Consider the following 18,818-nt stretch of genomic DNA (forward strand, 5'->3'; position numbering starts at 1 on the left):
ACACAGTGACGTCACAACATGGCGGGGCTGTTGTACTCGGTCTACTTATTGAGTCGTCGATATATGTTTTAACAAGGTATTTAAACAAATAGTAGATACACTAAAAACAGTGCACAGCGTGTATTACTGTGACTTCAGTCTCGGTCTGTTCATCTATTTGGCGGTAGTCGACGTTGGCTGAACCTTGTCCACGCGCAGATCCGTGTGGGCTTGAAGCTTCCACGAGCCACCGGAAAAACACCAATTTCGAGGAGGTGAGAAAGATGAACGCCGCTTGGTAGGAAATTATTTTTGTACACATTAACTAATCAAACGTGTGATTATTGTTTGTGTTATTAATGATGTGATATTTGCATGTTTGAAATTTTAAATAAGACTGACTGAAATTCGTGTATGCCGTCAGATAATTAACCAGTGCAGGGGATCGTTTCCCCCAGAGTTTACCTCTAATGTAGCAAATGTTAGCCATCCAAGTTAGCTACAGGGGGTCAGATTTACTAACTGTATGAATTACAACCATATAGGCCTACTGTAACACTTGCATGTAACTCACACGTTGATACAATCTGATTCAATACTAACTATGATGTCAGTATAATGCAGTAAACAAACGTAGCCTATTTGCATCAGGAAGCTACGCATGAATGTTAGGCGTCCTCAAGATGTCACTGTGATGTCGATTGTTTAAATGGTAAACAATAACGTTCATGTTATTACATGGTGGACGGCAATACAGGGGTTACAAGTAGTAGGCTACAACTCAAGTAGGCTCCTGCATTTCGAGGTACTGGAGTAGGCTATAATTACCTTTCATTCTACTTTATACGTATACAACTACTCTACACTTGAATAGAGATAATTAATTTGACTAATTTTTGACTAGGCCTACATTTATTACTAGTGTTTTTAAAAAATATTTGTTTTTCTCACAAAACATATGACAAATGCAAATGTATACTCTGAAAGTCTGCTCAACACAAAATAATAATAATAATAGTAATAATACACAATCTATACCAATATAATTCTCACACAAGTACAACTATTTGCTGGTGATCTGATACTTGCAGTAGTACAACTTGCTGATGATACATCTGTACTTATTTAATGCTTTGTTTTTGCTTGTGATTGATTTTTTACCCCCACTGTGGTGTTGCTGCTTAGGTCAAGGACTAGTATGCACCAGTTTGTCTTCAACTATTCTTTAATGTGTCAATTAATTGATCAGCGCTGTGCATCATTTAGGGTTCAGTCTTGAAAACATAATAATCTATAAATGTCTATCTATTTATATCTCTACACACTGTGTTTTACTTTAACACCCACCACATCAATAGCAACAAGGCTGAAGGGACATGTTGTGTAGCGGTTGCTGCATGTTTCACAATCAGGAGTCACATTAACGAGGGCTCATTGTCCATAAAGGCATCCAGCCAACATGATGACGAAGCAACATGCTGACGCGCAGGAAAAAGGCTTTTACAGGAATGCACAGCAGAACACTTCTTGACACATCCTTGTCACAGGGCAAAACAAGTTTCAACAGACGCACCAGGGCTAAGGATCACATGTGTAGGGATGGAATAGGTGTCACTTTATGTAGTTTGTTTTCATGTAATGTATGTGCAGCACATAATACAGTACAGTCTGCATTTTGCACCCTGTTTATATTCAGACTGAGAGTACTTCAACAACAAAAACATTGCAATAGATTATGATGCTGCGGCACATGACATATACGGCAACACATCCGTAAACTGGCATACTGCTTACCTCAGCAGTATGAAATGTGTTGCTTTAAGCATTTTTAGGATGAAACTGAAACAGCTCAGGATTAAAGATTGAATTAGTCTCTGGAAACAAATTGGATCTTTTGGATATTTGTTGCCCTGATGAATTACAGCTAAACTAAGTAAAGGCTTTAAGGAAGTGTTTCTAATGTGTTACTTACTTGATTTGTAAATACCCATTTTATCAGTTTGACACGTTAGTAATGTTGCTCTTCTTGTAGAATCTACATGAGATATGAAAGTGAGTGAAATATCAAAGTGGTTTAACCTTCACACAAGCAAATACTCAAAATAGCCCGCTTTGCACTTTATAAAAAGAATGCACAAGACAGTCAGGTGCTTGTTTGGTTTCTGTTCTCCTTTTTACTTTAGAGAATGGGCCTAAAGGAGACATGCTGGTGTGATCTGATGCTGTAATTCTGCTTAAAGCTGGACACATATTTTGATCTTACAGTCCTAGTGAACTACTGGGTTTCTAAATGTCACTCTTTGATCATGGACATGTTGAACTCTTTCTATCATTGTGGCAGTCAGCAAGTTTAAGTTGCATAGAGTAAAGTCGGAGCATCAACTGAGTCAGTTCCATTGTTGTTGTGTTACAGGGGGATGGAGGTAGACTGCCAGCCCGAGGAATCCCTCGTCTCCTCATTTGACGAGGACTGCGTTCGGCTCTGTGACGTAAAGGACATGCGATTGGAGGCAGAAGCAGTCGTCAACGACGTGCTTTTCGCCGTGGTTGAAATGCACGTTTCACAAAGTCTCGACAGAGCCTTGGACATGGCTTACATAAATGTGGAGACGAGAGAGGGAAACCGGTACTGCCTGGAGCTCACAGAGGCAGGACTAAGGGTAAGATGCTCTGCATGTGAGACGCGGTGGTTTCAGGGGTTTTAATAACTTATTATATTCAAGTTTGACAATAAATTTATTTGCCAAACAGGTGGTGGGCTATGGCTTCAATCAAGTGGACGAAGATTTGAGCAACCAGTATCACGAGACCGTGTACTCACTCCTGGACACGCTGAGTCCCGGTTATAGAGAAGCCTTTGGGAATGCTCTGCTCCAGCGGCTGGAGAGACTCCAGCAAAACGGACAATGATGCTGCATAAGTTGTACAGGGTGGAGTGGAGGTTCAACTATTGTAGCCTATGATGTGATGTCCACTTGCCTAGCTGCCACTACAATGAGGGGCTCTCTGCCCTATCAACTCTGCTTCGTTTCGACTCATATCATCGAACAAGCTCATGTTAGTTAAGTTTAGTGACTGCTAGGGGGCTGGCTGTGCGGTCGGAAGTTGCAACATTGTCTTAGTGACTTTACAAAATATTTCCATTTCAATTTCAACGTTACACACTTGTAACTGAATTCTGCACATTTTTCGATTAATTTGCTCCCAGAAAAAAGCTGCAAGTTTTATATATCGATCCAGCTTGCCCTACGGACCTGATACCTGCTCAAATATACCAAACTAGTTCATATTCAGCAGGTCTCAGTGAAAGAGCCAAAGCTTTACTCGGAGCAACACATATACTGCCTTAATGACTGACTTTGGGTAAGACAAGTACAAAAAAATAACTTGATTTTGTCTCGACAGATACGGTGTTTAGTGGGGCTCTCATTTTACACCGAGAACTAGGTCAGAAAGAGTTCATTCTTATTAAAAGTTCTCTGAACTAAAGTGGCTTCATTTGCCAATCAAGTTGTTTTTCTCTTCTTCCAAAATACATTGCAGCTGCAGCTTGTATTTCAAACGGAAGCTACCAAGGTATGTTTTTCTTGTCTTCGGCACCTTTGGTATAAGTAGTCAGAATGCACAGCATTCATGACCTTAACAATGTTGCTTTGTTGTACATGTGACCTCAGAGCTATGAAACCCTTGACAAGTTCCCGTTGCATTTGTACTGTTAGTCCTTGCTGCTGGCCTTTGCTCAGACTAATAAAAGTCTCAGAATTATTTCCTTCCTCATTTGTAATAGCTACAGTATTGCCAGTAGACCAGATGCTGATGTTTAGTCCTATCTAGCAAAGTTAACTAACTTTGAAACAAGAAAGGCTGTAGTTTTCTCTCTACTGCTCAGCTTGTTACAGCATCATCTGTTGCTTTTGGGCAAATCAGTAAAAAGTAATATATAAGCAATATATTGAGTATCAAAATGTGCCTGACAAGCACATGGGAAAAGTTAAAAATTGCATTGCCGGTTATTTTTAGAACCAATTTTACTCTAGGTGTTCGTTCATATTAAAGTCACAAGGCAAATGGTTTACATATTCAATTTCTTTATTAATTTTCATAGTCAAATGCCATATCGCCAGGTCAGTAACATTACAAAGTTTTACTAGAGAACGAGTACAAGATGCACCTTTTCTGACTACCCGGCAGCCAGTGAGATGAGGCCTTTGCACTGTAGTGGAATGTAGTTAAGGGTCATTGACAAACATTGACCGCATCATTTCATATCCACAACTCTTAAAAGTGACTGATCTCAGCAAAATAGGCAGTTTATTTCAGCAGGATTCAAAGTGTGCATTGTGTGTGGTGCAAAATCTTGCAAACTAGTGAGACATTTTTAAAAAAGCAATTTGATGAATAAAACGAGATCTTATCTAGAGTCATTTATATTCTTTAGATGTTTCTTCTTTTTAAACTACAAGCGGAATTCCCTTTTATTTATATAAAAAAAAAAAAAAAAAGGAAGCTTGTCAGCTTCTGGTTTAGCTCACAATCTGAACTGGGAACCTGATACAGAACAAGTCTTTTTGGTCGTCGTCTCTCAGTTCCCACTCCACAACCAGCTTAATCTAGAAATGCAGAAAAGAGGTCAGTCAACAAGGTGTGCTCAACATCAGTTTAAATAAACAGTTTCAGGAAGTGAAAGGCAGCAAGAGAAGGGACATGTTTTACCAACAGCACCGCCCAGCCACAGAGAGAGACAACGTGGCTTATAAGGTATTATGAGGAACTTAAAATTCACTCGGAAATTAAGTGGAATTTACATTTTACTCGACCCAATTGATTTTTAGCAGCTTATAGTTGATGTAATTTTTAAAACAGCATTTTATGTACAACGGACAAATAAAATATATTCACAATAGAACTCACTGAGGGCATTGAGAGGTACATTTGTAATGCAATTTTAAAGTGGTATTGATACTTAAGCCAATACATCAACAAAATTCACATTAAAGAAATAATCTTACAATTTATATTTGTTTGTGGCTGTGCAGAATCAGATAATCTTAAACCATTTTAAGATTTTACCAGAGGCAAAGAAATGGGATATCAAAGCTTTAAAATACATTTAAAAAAAAGTTTCCAATGTTGCATGTAGTGCTTACAGCGGGATACTGGGTCTTTACAGGAAGGGCATTCACGTAGTTATACTTCTGCTGCTTCTGGATGGGACACTGGATTCCAGACTTGCAGCCATCTTCAATGGGAATGGGGAAGGGGACGGGAATTCCAGCGATAAGACCGTGCACCAGTGCCGTGCTTGTTTTGCTCTCCACAGCTAAGACACATTAAACATGAGTGAATGCATGCATTAGTCCACGACAGTTAAAAGTAGTATTAACCCCCCCCCCCCCCCCAAAAAAAAAGCAGTAACCCTCTTACCACTGCTGAATGTCACATTGACACTGTAGGACTCTCCTTTGCGTAGCTTGCATGGCTGAACTGGACAAGGACTGATATTCACCGTGGCCACTTTGCCAGTAGCGGAGCCTAAACATAAAAATGGGAAAGGACTGAGTCTTAGGTAAATGGTAATTCAGCAGTTGACTTCTGTAGGTAAAGTTTGTAAAAACGTATTACACACAGGAAAGTTGACAGGCTGCTTCATGTTTAGTGGTATAGAGTTTCATTATGGTTATTATTTAGGATGAAGGTAATCACAAAAAAAGCCACTCATGATACCAGGTATGAAGCTTTGAATCCCAGCTATGGACACTGTTTCATTTGGGGGAAATTTAGACTTCAACATCACCCAAACTTGACCCATGATACTTTTTTTTAAACCACTTCCTTAAATATCTTCCCATTTAAATCTAAAGCTGCACATTGCACTTCCTAATAGTTATTTATTCCCTATTTTTTATTCACTTTTAACCTTCTATTATTTTACTCCCTCTGTGACCATGCTTGTTTTATGTTGGTAGCCTACTTGTATTCCTGTGTTGTACTGTATGTTCTATACCAGGGGTTCTCAACCTTCTGCAAGCTGGGCCCCCCCAAAGCTGGGTCATCGCAGTTGGGCCCCTCCCCCCCCCCCCACACACACACACACACGCCACCCTACACAGATAGATAGATAGATAGATAGATAGATAGATAGATAGATAGATAGATAGATAGATAGATAGATAGATAGATAGATAGATAGATAGATAGATAGATAGATAGATAGATAATCTATTATTGTTATTATCACAAGGGCTAGGCCAGTGGCGCACCTTTGAGTTGAACATTGGGTTTAGGGTTGGGGTCTGGACATTTCTTATATTTTAACGTTAAATTCTGGTGCACTTTAAAAGCTAATTATGAGATTGTATCAATGAGACACTGAGGAAATGTTTTTTTTTTTTAAATCTCCTTAGAAGAGAAGAAAATAGTAGCCTAAATAGAACATACACAGAATAAATTCTACAATAGGTATACCTGTTATGAAAAAGCTTCACAAAACAAAGTCTATGATCAATGGGAAACACTGCTGTCTGACAACCCAGTTCAGAGAATGTTTCAACTATTGAGTCTTGGATTTGGAAAGTGGCCAGATATAGCTCAAAATGCTACCTGCGATTAATGTGCTGTGCAGCCTGAACGCGGAGTTGTGTGTGTCTCAGTGGCGATTCCAGGAAATTTTGACTGGGGGTGGCCAAGGTGGGCCACAGAGCTAGTGATATGCTGTACAACCAATTCAAAGATGATTTATAATCCCAAATGCCCAAATCATGTTAGTATCCATTGTAATGTTTGTCAGAAAACTAAACCCCTGAAGGAGGGTCTGGGGGCATCCCCCCCAGAAGATTTTTTTGTGTTTTTAACATGTAATCTAAGCATTCTGGTGCATTCTGGCGAAGATAATAAAGGAAAAAGTCAATATTTATTTCAGTTCAGATGAATAGTAAAATTAGCAAGACAACATAACTTGCTAGCAGCCAGATGCCTAACAACTGGACAGAGGGACGGATGACCACTAGCTTTTGACCAAATATCTTGCTAAAAAAATAAACCTTTATTTATGAAATTCTGCCCTAAGAACATGTTACACTTGCTAACTACAAACTTAATTTTTTTTATTCAGATTTCAAAAATCTGCTGGGACACGTGCCCATACACATGCATGGGTGGCACGCATGTCACAAGCACACTTATGCTGTTTTCAAGACCTTTGCTGACCAGAGACCAGTTCTAGTGGCCACAGTCCTACCATTAATTCAGTACTTGAAAATTGCAAACTGATCTCATATCAGTGGATTGGAGTGTTTGTGTGATGAACTTGGCAACTACCTATCAAAAAAAGTTAAGAAAGAAAAAAATACATATCATGTCTGAACTAGGCTACATATCAGGAAAAAAAAAAAGAAAAAAAAACGCGCCCCACCCGTTGAGAACCACTGTTCTATACAGACCATGGTGGCAAACCAGTTTCCCCATTGGGGATTAATAAAGTTAATCGATTCCTATTCTATAAATCGCTACAAGGTGGAGTGCCATCCCCTCAAATCCTTAAACTAAAACTCTGAAAATCTTCAGAGATGGGCACATGTTGAACTTGTTAAGATATGCTGTATTAAAAAAGGACCGGTGATAATACTTGAGGAACAAATGTAGATCCAGGTGTGAAACCATTAGGGCTTAAACATTTTGTCAAATAGTCTGACAGATAATCAATCCACAACCATGTAGGCCTAGGTCAAATATGCACCTTTCTTTTCAAATGCGAGTAGTTCTTATTAGGTTATGTATTATACAATTTGAAAGTAGGCTAATACAGTTGGATGTTATACCTGTTCTGACAAAACAAGCAATTTGAAAAAGAAAAAGAGCGTAGCTATGTAGCCTTAATAGCCTAGTAGCACAATACAAACAACGTTAGTAAATGGACTTAACTCAGTTTGTAATTCAGTTACCAAAATACATGGAAGTAGGCTAAATCATAGTGTTCGTCAAGTGAAATTTACCGCAATCAACGTATTTCACCGGCTCCGCACAGGTGAGTCCAATTAAGCAGAACAAAGCGATGAAACCAGTCCGAACATCCATGTTTCTCCCTCTTTCTGTGTGATGGTGACCCTAAAACAACGACAATACGTTAAAAGAGCAGAATTAACAGTAGTAGCCTATTCTAAATACATCACATGACTTCGTTTGTTTCCCCAAAAATGTCCCGAGCTCAGTAGCGATATAAAAAAAAAAAGTTTAACACAACGCGGAAGAAAGGCTTTGAGTAGGCTACCAGGCACCACGGTAAACAACAGAGACACAATAAGTCTAAGTACAAGGTAACTTTAAACACAAGTATAAGAAACTGTATTGAACTAACTGTACCTTTGAAATGATTTAGTCAGCTGCTGCCGTGGGAATAATCTCAGTTTTGCACCTTTCATTTGCCTGAATCACGAGTTCCGAGCCGAGTAACGCCTATATGAAGGCGATGGGTGTTTTTCATTACCCGAAATGTAGCCTGTCAGGGAAAACCCCTCGGTGTTTAGACCCCGCCTCGCCTCGTGAGCTGATTACAGCATACCAACAATTGAAGCTCTACACGTAAACAGTAATGTGTAATCTAAATATATTTGTAAACATTTGATAGGTGGAACTTGTGGCCGAGAGATATGTAGCCTACCTGCGAGGCAAAACCAAGGTAACGTAGAACTCAAAACCTAATACCTCAAGAGTGGCAGGTAAATTGGCGAATCAAATATCGCATCGTACACATCTGAGCGTGACATAACCATATTAGCCAATAAGAGCACGTTTTTCTGTTGGTGACGGCTAGGGGCGTATCTTACCAACATTTGTTGTGAAAGATGTCATTCGCAAGAGGAGCTATGATAACTGCGTCAAAGTCAAGAGTATTGTGCCTCGCTAGGTAACTATATTTCTTCCCAGTATATCGTTTATCATTACGTGGCTTCTCGTATCAAAAACACAATCTGTAAACTACATTTGTGTGTCCTGTGTGTTGAGCTTTTGCTAGATTGTTATCAAGCTAGCCGCTTACGCTACCGTTAGGCAAACAGCTAGCACTGGGTCAAGTCACGTTAAGAGATCCCATGTCACGCGAAATGTTCTCTCTCAACGTAACGCAACTCAACTGTTTTGCAGGGCACCTACTCTTCTGAGTCACTTCAATGTGAGCCAGCAGGTACACCGGTCCCCTCATGTCCCTCTGCCCCTTCTCACAGTGGGGCTGCATCGCTTCAGCAGCGCCTCAGCCCAGCAGAAGCCAACGGCGTTAGGTCCATCTGAAGATAAAGTTAACCTCACCGAGTCATGCTTGAAGGTGAGAATATAGGCTAGTTACCCCGTGACTATGCATCATACATACCACTCCCATGTGAGAATCCAAATTAGAGCATTAAGTTTGTAGTTGCGATACACAAATGGCAAGCTGGACGTGCCCAAGAAACTATGAAGCAGTGACAGAGTTAGTGAATATGTTACGTATGTGGATATATATTTTTTCTGATAGTGTGTGTTAAAGTTAACCTCAAACTATTTATGAATTTGGTGTTGAGCAGCTGCATTATTAACGTTTTGAAACCCATCGCCATGCAGCGACTGTGTTAAATAGGGTGTTGTTCTTTTCATCATCATCATCATCATCATCATCATCATCATCATCATCATCATCATCAATATGCTCATGCCACCCTTTAATCCAGCGTCTAGGGGAGATCACAGAGAAGGGCGAGTACCTGAGGATACATGTGGAGGGGGGAGGCTGCTCCGGGTTCCAGTACAAGTTTTCTATTGATAGTAACAGGAGCGAAGATGACAGGTAAACTGCCACCAATCCAGCTTCCATTTCATTTTCTTTTCAAATCGGCCATGAATCCAATAAATTCCTGGTATTCACTCCAGTATGTTCTGTATTTCAGGGTGTTTGAACAGGGGGGAGTGGGAATTGTCGTGGATCAGGACAGCTTGGAGTTTGTGAAAGGATCTACCATAGACTTCAGCCAGGAGCTGATCCGCTCCGCCTTCCTGGTCCAGAAGAATCCTCAGGCTGATCACGGCTGCTCTTGCGGCAGCTCCTTTTCTGTCAAGTTGTAACATTGCTTCTCTGCTTCAATATTACTTAACACCCTAGTTTATCAGTTTATAATGTACACATGTAAAGAAAACTATATATACATATATAAAACAATAAATTATTAGACATGATGAGTCAATATTATACATTTTAACTTACAAAAACTGAACTGAAAATTATAAGGATTACAAAGATATTTTTTCTTCTAATTTATTGCAGTGTTATTATCTGGAATATCTTTTATCTATAACCGTCTAGTCGGTGTACCTCATAAACTGCAAGCTCAGGGTATTATCTGATATAGTCAATTCCTTATTCAGTTCACTTAATAACTACATCTAATGTCGCTGTGAAACTGCCTGGTAGATTGTTTCTTCTCGGGGGCGAAAGTATTTAAACCGGATAAAAGGGCAGAGCTATTGATAAATCTTCGAGCTACGTTGTAGATAATGACAGACAATAATGCTAATTGAGTGGAGTTCACAATATTTAACCATTACTTTTCTTTCACAAATTTAAAACAAAGCAAAGGCTCAAGTTTAAGTGTTTTGAGTACTCAGTGCTTAGATTTCCCTTTGTGTGTAAAATATGTAAATAGGCCACATATATGAAGAGCTAAGCTTTATAATATTTGTTTCATCTTAAATAAAGTTGAATCTGTTTAAGACATTTCCTAGTCTTTTATGGGACTTTACGCCTTTCCTGAGTCTTCCCATACAGTTACTGAGGTTGATTGTGTTTAATATCCGAATGGTACTGACATTACCTACTGTTCTTCCTGATTACATTATTATTACACGGCAGCCAAGAAATCTTTCTATTTATTGATAATGGATAAAAGGTTTGATTGAACAGTGAGTTAGTATAGAGTCATGTTGTTATCACTGTCAGTGAATACACACCACCTAAAAGTTTAAAACTGGAGGGGCGCCCTTAGCTCAGTTGGTAGGGCGTCCCCCCCGGGCCAGGCCCAGCAGCAGACCCGGGTTCGATTCCCGCCCGCGGTCGCTCTCTACATGTCACTCCCCTCTCTGCCCCATTTCACCGCTGTCTCTCTGCACTGTCAAAGCATAAAAATGCCCCCCCCAAAAAAAAGTTTAAAACTGAAGTTCATGGTTGCCTTTTTTATTATTAAAGTGGAATTTAAGAAACATCTCACAAAAAATTTACAAAAAGAATATGTACAAATGATATTTACACTGGTAAATAATGTAAATCAAAATATGCAGCAACTTTTTTGTAGTAAGTCTGTAGTTAGGAGCAAAATGTTTTGCACTTCCACTCATATTTTCTCTCTTGATAAAAACAATCCATCTAGTAATAATATCCGATTACACAAAACATATGTACAGTTGAAAATAAAAAGTCACACCGTTCATATTAATAAATATGCGACAATATTACGTCATAGCAGCACACTGAGAAGTGATCGAAAGAGTCGCAACAGTGCATCGGAACATGAATATACAGCTTTTTTTCTTATAGTTTTCTGAGGAGTTTGGTTCGTATGGATTGTCTTCCAGTAAGCCATGCACACCCACTGACCACAAAGGAATCCTCAAACAAGTATGCACACATTTACAATGTTATTGGTGGGGAGGGGAATTACACTACCGAGTGAGGTCTGAGGTCAACCAAACAACATCACAATCACATAAAGAAACCGTAAAATGAACCGTCGGGGCAACACAGTGAACCAGGTCAGGTGTACAGTGCATAGTATGCTTTGGCATGCTGACATCCAGAACATAACAGTGGATGTTACATTCAGGAGGAAGGCCACAGGATTTGGATTTTACCAGTAGAAATAGAACAAATGAGTGACTACGTGACCCAAAAAAAGTAAAACCAACAGAATACAAAAAGACTCCAAACCCTCGTAAATTGAAACACTCAGATTAAGGCTAATTCAGTTTGCTACGTGTTTTTCTTTTCCTTTTTTTCCTCTCTAAATGGCATTTTCAGTAACAATTTCATAGGCCTGCCAAGTGGCAAACATGCCATTTGGGACAAGTAGACAGATACACAGATCATTATTATTATAATTTTTTTTAAACGTCACTGAAATGATATGCACATACTGTATAGAATATTTTTTTTCTTTTTTTTCAAAGATTATGATGTGACGTCGTGAGAGCAGGGCTGTATGCCCTCCGCCTGTGTTCACTATCAGGACAAATGCTATGATGAAAACGAGCCTTGCACATATGCATGCACCTAGTTTTGAGGCAGTAAGTCAGCTGCTTTGACTCATTTAAAAGCTGCCAAGTCTTTCTTCCTATTCTTTCTCTCTTCTTCTTTAAGGCTTCCTTCAGCAGGATCTTTTCTGCGGAGAGCCAATGCTGGGAGTCGCCCATACTGTCTGAGGCAGGATGGTTCGGCTGTGGTTCTCAGTGAGGAGCATGGACACATCTCCATACAAAGAGGCTAGAGAGGACACAGAGGAAAGGGCAAATTGCTTAGTATATTTTTTGTTGTCATGTTATTTTTAAACTAAGTTGTCAATTTGGAGCCTCTGTCTCATACCTTCTGTCGTCTCCGCCGGCACTGACAACGAAGCGATCTCCACTTGTGAAGCGCACATTAGTCAAGTGAGCAGAGTGGCCCAGAAAGCGTTTGTGTTTAGCCTAAAACACATCACATAAACATCATCGAAGTCAAACTGCAGTCAACAGGTTTGTATATTGAGCAGAATTGTTTTTATGTAATGTGATCACTTGGGAGTGGGGTGGTGTCAAAGTCAGGCATTTTCAATTTCTACACACAGTGGCTCGGAAAAGTGCAGGGAAATGTGTAACACAAAACTATTAACGTCAGACAAATGACAACAGTGTAGAATACAGTACATCAGAAACACTGGCACAATAACAAACAATAATAATAATTCAATCATACTTACAAACTTCTCTGGACATGGAAAGTCGAACAGCTTTACCATTCCAAAGTCATCGCCTGTGGTGATGTTAAGGCCCGAGTGGGACACACAGGCACATGTGACGTCTGCTTTGTCAGTGTTGCGGGACCAGATCCCTACAACCTCATCCCCAAGGACACTGGACAGAGTGCGTGAGAGAGAGAGAGAGAGAATTTACAATCTGGGCTCAGACTGCGGTGCACAGTCATCACTCAAAATCTAGTTGTGTCTGGGTTAACACGGCGACCCTCACCTTGTCCAGGTGGCCCAGGTAATCCTGTCAATGTGGGACTGCTCTGTGACTTGCTTCCCGGACGGCACCTCATACACAAGTCGTTTGTAAGCACCTGTGGATATCTGTAGCAAGGCATTACAGGTTAGGAGAGCACACAGCCTCTCACTGCGAGGTTTAATGATGATCCCTCATGTGTTTTTCTGTACCTGGACGTATGCGCTGTCAGCAGAAAAGTCCATCTGCATCACAAAGCTGGGGATGTCCCTGCAGCAGTTGATGCGGTTCAGCTGCGGGCCGAGCGTCAGGTCGTAGAAGTCCACTGCACTCTCTGTAGAGCCCACGGCCAAGTAACACGAGTTTGGACTAAACCTGTAAGAAACACATGCAGTGTTTCCAAACAACCATGTTCTGTTACTGTGTGGGGTCTGGGGTGATGAGTTAGTTTGACCCATTTCAGTCTCCAAAGTCACATATTGAATCTGATTTGTTTACATGGATGCTACAGTGGGACATCATCTTTTACCCTTAGCCCAAAACTACATTTGAGGATCTGCATGATAGAAATAATAACTAAAATAGGCAAGGAGGCAAATCAGAGTTGCTTCTTCTCTAACAGATATAGAAAATATTGCATAGGGCTAAGGAAAGATGGAGGCAGGCCAGTGAACTATTTTATAAATGGCATGTCCCAGGTCAATATACCACTCTGAACACAACTATACCTTATGTAAGGTGCCACACTCTACTATCATTACCTAATGTCCTGGATAGGAGTCCGCCGGTCCCTTTTCTTGCCCCAGATTTTGAGCGAGGCAACCAGCAGGATGATGAACTCTCCGTTCTTCATGCCGATGGCCACCATGTCGCCTTCAGGACTGTAGGCGATGGTGCGCGCCGGGTGGCCCAGGTTCACCTTATTCAGCATCTTCTGTTTCGCCACAAGGCCATGCAAGATCAGCATATACTTGTCATTAAGGTCATTTGGGGGGACTTGAGAGGAAACCATTGACATTTCCTCAGATAAAATTGAATAATGACATGAAGGTGGAAGGACTGGAAAGACTGAAGGAGTTAAAGCTAGGTGGTTGTGCTGAGGGTTAAAATGGCTGACCTTCTCTGGGATGTCCCACAGGCGAACGGTGCCATCCTCTGCTGCTGACAGAAATACGTCTCTGGTGGGATGGGTGCCCAGCCCCCAAATTGGTCCGTCCATGTGCCCGTTCACCAAGATGTTGCACGCTGCATTCTTCTCTCCTACTTCAATGATCTCTGCGTTCCTGGTCCCCACAAGGATTTTACCCTGATGCAGCAATGAGCAAAACATGTCAAAAAACAAAGACATTAGACAAGTCTGCAATCAGCGTGATGGATTCAGCTCAATTGTAAAGCTACCTTTCCTCTGCATACAGAGCGAACACAGTCTATGACCTGTCCGGTTTCTAATCTGAACGCTCGGCAGCGTTTCAGCTCCTGGTCCCAGAGCTTCAGCGCGCCGCCTTCTTTTGACCTGTGGATGGAAACATAAGTGTGTCTCACCCTTCAGCTGATGAAAGCTTTCAATATTATGTAAGCATTTATTTTCCCGTGAGCTTAGCGTAAATGTTAGCAGAGCAGCACTCACGGTCGTTCCTTGCCTCCGGTGACGATGAGGCCGTCTCTTAGTGTGGTGTACATGGTAAACACAGGGCCCGTATGGGCTTTGGCCACAATTCTTACTAGAATGTGTTCCTTCCACACACACACATCCCCACTTATGGTACCTGTAAATGTTAAGTTATTCTGAAAAGAAAACAAATCTGCACTAATCTACTGGCCTAATAGAGCAGAGCAAGCAACACAAGAACAAATCACAGCACATTGAAGCAGACAAAAATGTCATAACAAGAACAAGTGACATTTATTTCATATAACTCATAATTTGAGTTTGGATCAAATGGATGTTATTATGTTGATTGGAAGTCACTTACAGCTCCAAATGCTACGGACAGCATCGTCTGCATCCGGGCATCCTCTATGGAACTCAGCACTCCTTTTTTACTGAGCAAAGCTCGACCAGCTAGCGTCCAGAAACGCACATGCTTGATCCCCACGGACACAAAGTGTGTGTCTGAGTCGGGACGGAATTCTGCGACAAAGATTCTTTGGGTGTGGCCTATCCTGCTGGCCACTTTGGCACCTGAAAAAGCAAAGCAAAGTAGCAGCAATTAAAGTGTGATCATCTCAACTTCGTCTGAGCCTTTTCTCATTCCCAGAATAAGGGTTACATAATGTTGAATGGAAGATCAGCTGTGTTTTACCTTCCTGCCACTTCCAGATGGTGACAGTGTGCTCGGCGTCCAGGCCCGTAGAGAGCAGGAGTTTCCCTGTGGCACTAAAGCTGACGGAGCAAACTCCACCGCCGTGGAAACAACGCAACACCGACAGCGTCTGCTTGGTCATGGCGTCCCACACATGGATAGCAGGAGACGTGGCTGAGGGACAGGGAGAGAGACACATTTAGCTACTTCAATGCACTTATTTTAGTTCATGAGTTCAACTAAAAAGCCTAAATCTAAAAAGGTATATGCTACAGTTTAAACTGCCTTCAAAGCTGTCTAATTTCAATTGATTTAGACTGTCACATGAGCTAAAACACAAAATCAGGCGGCCACTAGATGGCAGTAACTTAAAAGAATATTAAGACTTGAAACCATGCAGATTTTCTTTCAATACTAAATCAATGGTTTCCAACACCATATTTCCCGTTTTACAAAAATTAACATTTTGTAATGACCTTACCTGACATGTCACCAGTGTCACCTGAAACAAAGGAAAATCCGATTTATTGATAGAACCAACAAATGATCTCTCTCTTAGCCATACTGCTTTTTGATATCGACAAAAGCTTCTACTTTCAACATATTTTTGGGTAATTTACATAAAAATTATGTAACATTCTAAAAGTTCAATGTTTAAAATGTGATTGCAGTGAGTTAAAATCCCAGAACTGTTCATGTGTGCTGGTTGGTTTCTTCATAATGCAGGTAAATTGTAAGAGGGAGGATCTGTCTTGTACAATAATCCCCCATTATGCACAATGCACAGCACAGGATACAGGGAAGAGAAAGGAGGCGGCTGGTGACACAGGAGGTCAACCTCTCACAAACATACCTACTTGGCCAGTTGCCACCACGTTGGGGAATTTGGGATGTTGATTGATTGTCAGGCACAGAATGTCGTCACTGTGTTCGACATAGAAACTTTGGCAGGCTGGAAGAAAAAACACACACACACACACACACACACACACTATATGAAAAATGAAACACATGCAAGTTATATTTGCTTTTTCGGGTAGTAAATTGAGCGCCGTCTGGACTGTGCTCCGTATACAGACTTACAGGTTGTCAGGTTGAACACAATGCCAACCGAGGCCGTGTGGTAGATGATGTCCGCCCCCTCGTTCAGGTAGTGCACGTTATTGCGGCAGTCATTGCCACGGTAACCAAACACTAGCTCCAGCACCAGGTCCTGCGGGAGAGTCAGACAAAAAATGAAAGTCAGAAAGGTCGACGCCATGACAACTGAGATGCTTGGAGCCGTCTGACCGGGTCTATGCAACTACATTATTGGATTATAGCCCTCATCTGAGTCCCTAGAGAGAGGGCTGTCTGGATGGAGAACTAGCACACAGTGTATCCAGCTGAAATGATCACATTAGTAAACCAGCATTTTGAATCGTTTGCTGCCCGAACAGAGACAAGGCTCCTTCTGTTTACACAAAGATCACTGTGTGTTGTCATTGTCGATTAGTTTGTTGTGTTTTTGGTAACGATGTGAGTAGCGGGCATGGGTATCCTTAGGTTTTCATGATGTTGATGAGTGCAAATTGCTTACATGCAACTATATATATTATATTATACTATATATATAATGCATTTGACTGCATTTAAATAGAGTCAAGTGAGGAACACTTTTGAACATGTTTCCCAGTGAGAGATTACTGGAGAGCACAGAACAAGAAGTAACAAAGTTAATTGAAATTGCAGCTGGACGTTGGCAGCTACATAATCTTTAGGGGAAGGTTGAAAATTTGAAAAGGCTGTTACATAATAATGACTTAACCCTGCATAAATAACAATATAGCATCAATATCAGTATTTTGGGTCAAGGGTATTATCCATATTTCGGTAGTGAACAGTCAAGAAACGATACCAATTAAGAATCAGTTCTTGATACCCATCTCTAGATGTGAATCGCTTCTTACTTCAATGGGTCTCTTCTTCTTGCCGACATTGTTAGTCTGCAGCTTCTCCGGCTGTGGCAGCGCTCTGCTGACAGGAGGCCTGAAACAGACAGCTGGGATAAGACGGCTGCCATGGAGTTGCCTATCATGCTGATGATAATGATGATGCCAGTAATGATAATATTACACCATTTACTGTATTCTGAATTTTGAATAGGAAGTTCTCATGAATATCTGATTGTATGTGTACACAGAGGTGAAAACGAAAGGCAGTAAATCATCACAATGGTAATATAAGATTCAAAACATCAATAATTAAAAAGTATGGATTAGAATTTGTTTTTTCAAGCCCATCGAAATAATGTAAAAACTTCTTGTTTTTACCTTCTTTTACGGTCAAGGCAGGGTGTGACAAGACAAACACTAACAGGTGTCTATAAGACGTAGCCTACACACAGACACCATTCACCTAATTTTCAATCTACAAATATACAAATTAGCCCAAAATGGCTACAAACAAAAAAACTATGTTATAAAAAGAAGCAGAACAAACTTTGCTTACCTGGACCCTCTTCATGGCAGCAATGACAAAAGAAAAAGCAAGAATTAGAAGAAAAATAAAAAGTTCAAAAAGGGTTCACCACTGCCCGGCAGACACGCACGAAACACAACACCTCAGCCGCTGAGGACATAGAAATATAGAAGTCAGCACCATAGTGTAACTATGACAACTAAAGTCCATTTCCATGACAACCGCTGCCGTCGCATCCTTGTCAAGAGGAATAAACTAATGTGGAATTCAATAAGCCCACAGTGTGTGTGACACACTTAAAGATGGATCATGATGGTTAATATTGAAAATGTGATAATGCTTCTTCGCACTGTTTACCGGAATTCACACACAATACAGAGGTGTAATAAAGATGATTACATTTGTAAATGAGTGAAAGTCAATCTGATTTAATCATGCCATTCCCACCAAGAGTCAGAGAGTATCATTCAGAGACACTTCTTATACCAAACATTCAGATTAAAGAGACATGAAATTTATTAGGGCAAACTATTAGCCCAATTTGTGCTGCCAGTCAGAACAGCAGCTCATTTGCCAGTGAATTCACACACGAAACAGCATCTTAGTTTGTATGTGAGAAAAGAAAGAAAAAACCCACTAAAGTGAATTCAATACATTTTTTTTACAGACATCAAGAAATTTCTCTAAAACTGACAGAAGTGAAAGATTGTCCTGGTCCTATCTCTGGTTTTGAAATCGTTTTATTGACAGGGCGACACATGTGACGCATTTTCCCCAATGTAACCCACTGATTAAAACCACCTGATTTATCAAAAAGGCCCCCGGGCCCCCACTGACTCAGACGTTTATCCCCTCCCATAGATT

General features: G+C 40.7%; 4 protein-coding genes across 7 annotated transcripts in view; 2 read left to right on the plus strand and 2 right to left on the minus strand.

Annotated features, from left to right (window-relative positions):
• Positions 1 to 17: 17 nt before the first annotated feature.
• Positions 18 to 3,859, plus strand: gskip (gsk3b interacting protein). 2 transcript variants are annotated; one of them, XM_080042984.1, is made up of 3 exons: positions 18 to 277; positions 2,393 to 2,639; positions 2,731 to 3,859. In XM_080042984.1, exons 1-3 carry the CDS (start codon positions 264 to 266, stop codon positions 2,887 to 2,889), a joined length of 420 nt encoding a protein of 139 aa, XP_079899110.1. In that variant the 5' UTR covers positions 18 to 263; the 3' UTR covers positions 2,890 to 3,859. The 2 variants fall into 2 exon arrangements, with proteins under 2 accessions (XP_079899110.1, XP_079899111.1); XM_080042985.1 differs by having other exon boundaries at positions 18 to 254.
• A 252-nt stretch (positions 3,860 to 4,111) lies between these two features.
• Positions 4,112 to 8,474, minus strand: LOC307262197 (NPC intracellular cholesterol transporter 2-like). Its single transcript, XM_080042983.1, has 5 exons — positions 8,338 to 8,474; positions 7,971 to 8,082; positions 5,404 to 5,511; positions 5,127 to 5,299; positions 4,112 to 4,589 (listed from the first exon to the last, which is right to left on the minus strand). The coding sequence occupies exons 2-5, from the start codon at positions 8,050 to 8,052 to the stop codon at positions 4,503 to 4,505; spliced, it is 450 nt and encodes a 149-aa protein (XP_079899109.1). The 5' UTR covers positions 8,053 to 8,082; positions 8,338 to 8,474; the 3' UTR covers positions 4,112 to 4,502.
• A 324-nt stretch (positions 8,475 to 8,798) lies between these two features.
• isca2 (iron-sulfur cluster assembly 2) lies at positions 8,799 to 10,996 on the plus strand. The gene is made up of 4 exons (XM_080042415.1): positions 8,799 to 8,881; positions 9,118 to 9,295; positions 9,678 to 9,793; positions 9,894 to 10,996. Exons 1-4 carry the CDS (start codon positions 8,820 to 8,822, stop codon positions 10,066 to 10,068), a joined length of 531 nt encoding a protein of 176 aa, XP_079898541.1. The 5' UTR covers positions 8,799 to 8,819; the 3' UTR covers positions 10,069 to 10,996.
• A 1,237-nt stretch (positions 10,997 to 12,233) lies between these two features.
• eml5 (EMAP like 5) overlaps positions 12,234 to 18,818 on the minus strand; it is a gene marked incomplete at its 5' end in the record, with an annotated part of 36,086 nt that continues 29,501 nt past the window's right edge. Inside the window, 15 exons of one of the 3 annotated variants that reach the window (XM_080041883.1) lie at positions 12,234 to 12,475; positions 12,575 to 12,675; positions 12,948 to 13,101; positions 13,216 to 13,319; positions 13,404 to 13,566; positions 13,953 to 14,125; positions 14,309 to 14,497; positions 14,590 to 14,704; positions 14,819 to 14,976; positions 15,165 to 15,373; positions 15,495 to 15,668; positions 15,976 to 15,996; positions 16,348 to 16,446; positions 16,578 to 16,707; positions 17,444 to 17,522. In XM_080041883.1, coding sequence (XP_079898009.1) covers positions 12,439 to 12,475; positions 12,575 to 12,675; positions 12,948 to 13,101; positions 13,216 to 13,319; positions 13,404 to 13,566; positions 13,953 to 14,125; positions 14,309 to 14,497; positions 14,590 to 14,704; positions 14,819 to 14,976; positions 15,165 to 15,373; positions 15,495 to 15,668; positions 15,976 to 15,996; positions 16,348 to 16,446; positions 16,578 to 16,707; positions 17,444 to 17,522 — 1,906 coding nt within the window. In that variant the 3' untranslated portion in view covers positions 12,234 to 12,438. Of the gene's footprint in view, positions 12,476 to 12,574; positions 12,676 to 12,947; positions 13,102 to 13,215; positions 13,320 to 13,403; positions 13,567 to 13,952; positions 14,126 to 14,308; positions 14,498 to 14,589; positions 14,705 to 14,818; positions 14,977 to 15,164; positions 15,374 to 15,494; positions 15,669 to 15,975; positions 15,997 to 16,347; positions 16,447 to 16,577; positions 16,708 to 17,443; positions 17,565 to 18,818 lie in introns of all 3 variants that reach the window. The other 2 variants (XM_080041882.1, XM_080041881.1) reach the window with 2 other exon arrangements.

This window comes from Ammodytes marinus (genome assembly GCF_949987685.1).
Source record: "Ammodytes marinus genome assembly, chromosome: 15".
NCBI lineage: Eukaryota > Metazoa > Chordata > Actinopteri > Uranoscopiformes > Ammodytidae > Ammodytes > Ammodytes marinus.

Bases quoted from the DNA above. Each gene is read 5' to 3' on its own strand.
- isca2 (XM_080042415.1), top strand. From the start codon at position 8,820: ATGTCATTCGCAAGAGGAGCTATGATAACTGCGTCAAAGTCAAGAGTA. The intron at 8,882-9,117 runs GTAACTATATTT...ACTGTTTTGCAG, and splicing joins AGAGTATTGTGCCTCGCTAG to GGCACCTACTCTTCTGAGTC. The intron at 9,296-9,677 runs GTGAGAATATAG...CCTTTAATCCAG, and splicing joins TCACCGAGTCATGCTTGAAG to CGTCTAGGGGAGATCACAGA.
- LOC307262197 (XM_080042983.1), bottom strand. From the start codon at position 8,052: ATGGATGTTCGGACTGGTTTCATCGCTTTGTTCTGCTTAATTGGACTC. The intron at 5,512-7,970 runs GTAAATTTCACT...TTTTATGTTTAG, and splicing joins GGTGAAATACGTTGATTGCG to GCTCCGCTACTGGCAAAGTG. The intron at 5,300-5,403 runs GTAAGAGGGTTA...AATGTGTCTTAG, and splicing joins CAATGTGACATTCAGCAGTG to CTGTGGAGAGCAAAACAAGC.
- gskip (XM_080042984.1), top strand. The intron at 2,640-2,730 runs GTAAGATGCTCT...TTTGCCAAACAG, and splicing joins TCACAGAGGCAGGACTAAGG to GTGGTGGGCTATGGCTTCAA.